Source organism: Alligator sinensis, unplaced genomic scaffold (assembly GCF_000455745.1).
Source record: "Alligator sinensis unplaced genomic scaffold, ASM45574v1 scaffold14_1, whole genome shotgun sequence".
Lineage (NCBI taxonomy): Eukaryota > Metazoa > Chordata > Crocodylia > Alligatoridae > Alligator > Alligator sinensis.
The window spans coordinates 717,381-724,915 of NW_005842709.1; the positions used below are offsets into that span (position 1 = coordinate 717,381).

The 7,535-nt window shown below is 48.2% G+C and overlaps 1 protein-coding gene and 1 pseudogene across 1 annotated transcript in view; one reads left to right on the forward strand and one right to left on the reverse strand.

Moving 5' to 3' along the window:
* The window catches only part of FCHSD1 (FCH and double SH3 domains 1), a 20,930-nt gene extending 20,633 nt beyond the window's left edge, over positions 1-297 (reverse strand). The window contains 1 exon segment of the mRNA XM_025216102.1: positions 280-297. Coding sequence (XP_025071887.1) covers positions 280-297 — 18 coding nt within the window.
* Positions 298-2,971: 2,674 nt separating this feature from the next.
* Positions 2,972-7,535, forward strand: part of LOC102388047 — an 8,378-nt pseudogene continuing 3,814 nt past the window's right edge.

Genomic DNA, 7,535 nt, shown 5'->3' on the forward strand with positions numbered 1-7,535 from the left:
CTCGCGGAGCAGGGGGGCGGCGCGGCTGTGGATGCCGCGGAGGACGGAGCGCAGCCTGCGGGAGGGGGCGGCGGCTCTGTCCTGGCCGAGGCGGACGAGTCTCAGGCTGGGCAGAGGGAGGAAACCGTCCGGAGATGCTGGCAAAATGCATGAGACACCTGCCTGTGGGGGACGTGGGCAGCTTAGACCTTCGGGGCAAGGAGCTGGGATCGCGGCCACGGGGGAAGCGGGCTTCAGCTAGCTGGTGTTGGCACTCGGGAAGTGGCTGCGGTCCCGTACGCTGAGACCCAGGCGCATCTTGCATTTCTGCTCGTGGGGAGCAGGATGTGGCTTTCCAGGCTTTTACTCTCTTCCTTGTCTATCCCCATTTCCCGCCCTGTTCTCTCAGTGCAGGAGAGGAAAGAGCTGAAGGCTTGCTTAGCTGGTAGGGAGAAGATGGGAAATGGGAGAATAATAGCTAGAGTTTCAAAAGTGCTTAGTATTCTGCTGTAACCAAGGAGTAAACCTGGCTGTAACACCAAGTGAACCCCCACTTGTTTATGGCTACCTGCCTGCACAACCAGGTTTCCCATTACCCTGGGTAATATGTCTGTAGGGCAGCAACACTCAAGATAGCCCCAGTGCCAGATAGGAGCTCCTGTATTCCCTCTGCACTGGATTTTTTTTCTTGTTTTGTTTCAAAGGCCAAATTAGTTCCAAATTCCAATGGGCAAAGCACAATAGTCAAGTTCGAAGTTTCAACTGAGCAGAGCTCAATTGTTTAAGCCAATGTGGCCCTACCACAGGGCAAGTATCCTCTTTCCCAGGCTCATCAGTCTGGGGCTTCAAATACTCCCCAAACCTTGTGACAGACATCCTATGTCCTGGGACCCTGGGGTTTGGATGCCCCCTAGTCTCACTTGCTCCTAGCCAAAAGGCCAGGGGGAAAGCAAGAAAGCAATTCTCCACTGTCACAAAATTGTGCAGAGACGACAAAGCTAGGCATGGTATTAGCCAAAGCCGCTTGAACTAAGCCAACCCTTTGCAGCCTCTAGAGCCAGACTGTGTAGGCTCTGCCCCTGAGCTTATATACATGTTAAGAATTTTTCTGTGCAGAAAATTCAGGCTCATTAAAGCAATCCCAGGCATGCAGCTGAACATGTGCCTGCCAGGAGCAGTTCATTCCAGAGCTGTTCCTGCCCTGCTCTGTGTGTCGTGCCCCCCGCAGTAACCAGGGGGAGCTCTAGGCTTCCCCAGGTGCCTGCTGGGGGCTGGCCAGGGGGGCATGGGGGCCCATCCCGACTGATCCTTGCAGGGGGAGAGCTGTTTTGGCTCGGGGCAGCTGCCTACCAGCCATGTGGAGATCAGGAGCTGATCCTCATTTTTCTAATACTTGTATGTATTGGTACTAGCAATAGTAGATGCATCCACTGGGTACCAAGCTTCTTTGCAAATCTGCTCCTAAGTGCATACCCCTACCAATCGACTGCTGAGCCACTTAGAGGTAGCAGAGGGTGGATGGGCGAGAAGATCTGCAATGGAGGAGGTGAGGTGGGCTGTAGTGGCTACAAGATTTGCACTCAGTACTACAGCCTGGCTCAGCCTTATTGGTTGTACTCATGCACATTGTCTGATGAAGTGAGCTCTCTGCTTACAAAAGATTATGCTATACATTTCTGATTTTGTTAGTCTAAAAGGTGCAAATCTACTCTGCCTTCTGCCTGACTTCAGACTAACATGGCTAACTACCTCTCTCTATATTCATGTGCAATGGCAGTTAACATGGCTAACTATCTCTCCAGCAGTGGGGTACATGGGAAGATGCAGTGAATCCCCAATAACTGCTAGCAGCACTGAAGGGAGACGCAGGAAAGGAGATCACCAAGCAGAAACTACTGCTGTAACTAGAGCAACAACCAAAGCTGAGTGAGCAGCAGTTGGCCCAGTGCCAGCTACAGAATTTTTGGGAGTCTGCAAAATACCTTTCCATACCCCAAATGCATCCACATCCTGGCTACCTTTCACTTCCTGTTCACACCACTATGCATGGGCTTCTGGACTTCAGAGTGACTGTACAGTAAAGTACATGCAACCTGGCAAAAAAAAGTCTGATAACTAAGAGTTTTAACTTTTCCAGTGGGTTTGGACCAGCCTATGCTTAGACATATGTGATAGAATTCTCTTTGGTGATTCAGGAAACCTCTAAAAAGAACCTGACTCTCTGTGATTTATAGTCATTTTTAAAGACCTGCATTAAATATCTCTCAAATACTATCACTTCATCTTTGCTACTCTCCATCAGTGGTTTCTGAAGGGAAACCAATCCTGAGTTGAGGGGACTAATCCTGGAAAACATTGGTATTCCACAGAACCCGCTCTTTCCTTTCAACCCTAGGAATTAGTTCATATCAGTGCATGTTTTCTAAGGCCACATCCAAAAGGGTTAAAACTTACGGCTGCATTTGAAAATCCCTCTGGATGCATATTGGCATCTCTGGGTGCCTAAATCCCTTTACGGGTCTGGCTCTCTGTACTGGGCTGGGAGCTGTGCTGGTAACAAGGTGCTCTGCTCCAAACCCCTTCCTGCTGGCTAGTGATTCCAGGGGAGTTTTCGTGTTCTGGTGGCTTCCATGTGTCTGTGTTCTCAGGCTCTTACCATCAGACCTGGGCATTTGAAACTCCTGACTGCCTCTTTCTTGATGTCAGTGCTCTCTTTGTCCCTGACTTCCCACCCAGAGGCTTCTGTCATGCTTTGGGGGCATTCCAGGTCTGTCTGTCTGGGTTAGAGATTCAGCCTGTGCATCTGCTCTGCATTTCTGTGCAATAAAAGGAGCCAGCTTCCAGCTATGTTGAGAGACAGGAAAGAGGAAGAGAGAGCGACAGAGAAGGAACCAAGGGGAAAGGCTTAGAGCCTGCAGTGTCAATATGACTCACAGACTCCCCACAACATCCTAAAACTAGACTGACCCCAGAAAGAGGCTGAGCACACTCCTTGGAGACTGCTTTGGCTCAGGGAAGGCACAGCTCAACCTGGACAGCAAATATGATGCACCTGCAATCCTCACAGTGGTTTAAAGCTCTCTGCATGTCACTACTGCTTACTTGCACCTGCCTCTGCTGGGCTGAACAATGTCCCACAGGTAAGTCCTCTAAGATCTTTTTCTTCATGCTGTGAAGAATCGCTGGCAGTTTGCCCCTTTGCTTCCAGCTGCTACAACTCCCAGGGTTCCATACCCATCATACCCTCTTTTGGGACCTCTGCACTGGGAAGGATGACTGGTGTCTCTGGGACTGACATGGAATTAGACTCCTGAGGTCCTATATGATCCAGGGATGCTTTCTTGTCCCTGGAGATACCAGGTTCTGCGTGGTAGATGAAGTCATTGGCCTGTGGCATGTCATAGGGGCTGCATCACCATGAGTCCCATAAGCAGACTGAACATGCTGCTGTATTCTTTTTAAGGCAAGAAGGTCCAGTTCTCTCTTTAAGCTGGACCCCTGCCTCACAAGTGAGAGATTGGCCCTAAATCCTTTGTAGGTGCATGAGTCTGGCAGGACTGAATCCCCAGCCAATGTTCCTGATGTTTGGTTATACATTTATTAAGGAGCCCAAATGATCTGCCCTGCACACCAGCTCCAGGCAGGAGTGCTTATCCTGTTGGTGCACTCAGCTGTATGTGTTGTTTGAGCTGGGACTGACCCTGGCTCTGTAGCAATAGGGCTAAGCATGGAGGGTACTCACCCTTTTGAAGCATGCATCTCTTGCAGACATTCTAGTTATGAGTCTAATGTGAGTTTATGGGTGGGCTCACCCTCTTCCACCTGTTCAAGAAAATAGAGGCAAAGAAACTGTTAAAATATCCCTGTCTTTGCGAAAATAAAATAGTATCTCTTGTAGCTTTAAACTTCCCCTGCCTAATCTGAGAGCAGAAGAGTTGGAGTTCGTACCATTTCCAGTACATATATACTATTTCTGAAACACAGCTGAGGACCAGTAAAAGATCATGCTTTAAAACAGGGGCCTGTTTCTAGATTCCTAATGATTAGGCTTGGCAGGATTCGATTTTATCAATAGATATGGATAAACATCAGTTTCACCTGACACTCACAGACATCATTGAAATTTATGTAAAGGAGATACAAAAAACCCCCCAATAACAAAACCCAGGACAGAGGTCAGGGAATCCTGGGTAGGGTAGCATGTGTATGCGTACATACACCCATCCTTGCCCCCCAGCTGCTGCAGGAGCTGGAGGCCATGCCAGTAGGAAAGGCTGTGCTGGGAGGTGGGGGTTGCAAGGGCAGGGCTAGTAGCATTGGGGAGCCCAGTGCTGCCAGCTGCTCTCTTTGCCCAGGTTCTAGCCTGGGCAGGGGCCAAACTCCCATGGTGGCCTGGCTGGGCCCTGGGCAGAATGAGGGACCAGTAGCACTGGGCTCCAGGGCTCTACCAGCCCTGCCCCTCCAGCCCCCACTCTCAGCACAGCCTTACTGTCATGGGCCCCAGATCCTGCAGCAGCCACTGTGCATGCTTGCATGTGTGTATGCACATGCCAAATTGAAAAACACCCTTAATTTTGTGTAATCATTAACATTTCAATTGATAAAAATTGAAATAAATGCTAAAAAAATTAACCGATTTTAGCTTTCAAAATTAAAAAAAAATAAAATTGAATTCTGCCAATCCTACTAATGATGTATGTAAGCACCCAGATGAATGGCCTGATTTGCAAAGGTAGTGCACTTGACTTGGAGTCCGTTGGGCTCTTAGGAGTTTGGCACTTTGAAAATGAGGCCATTCAAGTATCTGCCTATATATATGGAAGTATACAGCTAACTGTGGGCCTAAGGTTTGAAAATTTTGGCCTGCAAGTTTTCATTTTTTTGTGGTGCTTTGTACTTGCTTGTCTCCAGTTAGGGCTCTGGGACTCAACCATTCCCTTTTTTGCCCAAATTTCTCTCTTCTGTTGCCTGAATTCAATAAAGCAGTGATTCTTAAACAGGGTGCCATCAGTACCTCACAATGTTAGGTGACAAACATGATTCATAAGCTAAACCCAGAGATTTCAAATAGGAATATGTAGTGTTAAAATATTCTGACCTATTGTGGTCTTTCTGAGTTTTTTGTAACAGAAGATTTGTTGTATTACTTTTACATAGTTAAAGACAGAGTAAAAACTAAGATCTGGCATTTTCTGAGGGATGTCTTGAGGCTAACAAGGGGTGCCTCAAGTCCAAAATGACTAAGAACAATTGCAGTAAAGTTTTTCCTGCTTAGGGCAGCAGCTGGGCTGGATGGTAAAATGCCACAGAATTCTTCTGAAACATAAAGTAGGCTGGTAGGTTGGGCACCCAGTATAATAGCTATGACAGCTTTGTGGGCATCGTAGAATGGAAGGTCAACGGCTGAATTCTGTGCATGAATACTTTATGGACATTACAGTATTTGAAGCTCTTTGGCCACTAGAGAGCTGTAGCACAATAAAATGCAAATCAAGGACTTTGGTAGAGGACGGAGGGTAGATGAGCTGTTTCAGCAGAACTTTAACAAGCAACATATTTATGGAGCACAGTGCTAATAAGTGCAGTCCTTAATGCCCTCTGGCTGGCTCTGTACATTCAAGCTTAATGCTTCTCTTATAACATTCCCTTTGCTCTAATGCATTAAACAGGCACATAGTGCCCTTTGCCAGACATCAAGTAAACTTTAGTGCCTCAGCCCTGGTCTAACTGAATGTTTTAAGCAGCAACAGGGACAAGGACTTGGATTCTAATATTAGTCCCTGTTGTTGCCTGCTGGGTTGGTATGTGTATCCACCACTACTGTCCTGCTAATCCTGTGACACTCCTGTGCATATAAAGAATTGCAGGGGCATCCTGGCTCTGCACACAGACTGGTTTCTATGTGGCTTAGGCTTACGTGTGCAGTGGGGAGGAGGAAGGAGGTTATTGCTGTTTTCTTTGCTATAATTAATTCCTCAGCCTCTCTATGGATCTTATTCTGATGTAGCTGTCAGCCTCCCCAGGGCAGGAATGTAAAGTCAAGGTCTGTGGTAGGGATCATCCCCTAGTGCCATCTGTGTCTGTAGGGAGCAACTCTGATATTTCAACTGAACAGTGCATTGATCCATAGGTGCTGGCTTTTTTTTTTTTTTGCTGGTGGGTGCTTGCAGGCATAAAAACAACAACAACAAAAACAAAAAAAACCTGGCACTTTAAACTCTGCATGTTCCTGCACCAAGCCCCGCATGTGCCCAGAAGATTCCCCGTTACGTGAGCTTGCCTTCTGCTGGGACATTCCACCCAGCTAGCCTAGCTTCCCACGGAGCACTGCTCTTGGTGTCTAGTTTTGTTCTGAGCTTGGTAGCTAGTCTGGCTGCTGACTCAGCCATTCTGCCAGACTGCTCAGGCTATGTGAACAAAGTCATGTGCCCAATTCCCCTTCCTTTCCAGACAGGCTCAGTACTACTGAACAGGGTCCCACATCCTGAGCTAGCTATAGCTTTGCTCAGGTAATAGTTAGCTCCTACCAAGTAGTCGGCTCTCTTGTCTGTGAGAAGTCCTTTCTCACTTTGGGAGTAAGAAGAGGGCACCAGGCAATGTAGCGCCCCTGCAAGGCTCAAATGGTAACCTTGTGGCTACGCCAGATGAGAAAGCCGATATTTTTAACAGTTTCTTTGCCTCTGTTTTCTTGAACAGGGACCGGGACATCTCTCCTACCAGAGGTAGGGACAATCTTGGGGATAGCTCAGGCCTTGGGTTAGCGCAGAGGTAGTTAGGGATCTTCTGGAAGGGCTAGACATTTTTAAATCACAGGTCCAGATGCCCTCCACCCAAGGGTGTTGAAGGAGCTGCCAGGGGTCATCGCGGAGCCCTTGGCCTGGCTGTATGAGCATTCGTGGTCATCTGGCCAGGTGCCGGGGGATTGGAAACTAGCTAATGTAGTCCCCATTTTTAAGAAAGGGAGGAAGGAGAACCCAAGTAACTATAGGCCCATAAGCCTCACCTCAGTCCTCAGGAAGATCTTGGAGAAAATCATCAAGGAGCACATCTGTGGGGGGCCAGCAGGGGAGATCATGCTCAGGGGCAACCAGCATGGGTTCATCAAAGGCAGGTCCTGCCTGACCAACCTGATTGCCTTTTATGACCAGGTAACTAAATCCTTGGATGATGGTGTCGCCGTGGACGTAGTCTTTCTAGACTTTAAGAAGGCCTTTGACACCATCTCTCACCCCATTCTCATTAATAAATTAAGCGACTGTGGCATTGATGCCTGCACAGTTGGATGGGTAAAAAAACTGGCTGATGGGGCGCACCCAGAGAGTAGTGGTGGATGGGTTGTACTCAACCTGGCGAGATGTGAGCAGTGGGGTACCCCAGGGCTTGGTCCTCGGGCCTGCACTGTTTAACATCTTCATCAGTGATGTGGACGAGGGGGTTGAAAGCATGCTGTCTAAGTTTGCTGATGACACTAAGATGTGGAGCGAGGTGGGCACACTTGAAGGGAGAGAGAGGCTGCAACTAGATTTAGACAGACTACAAAAGTGGGCAGATGAGAA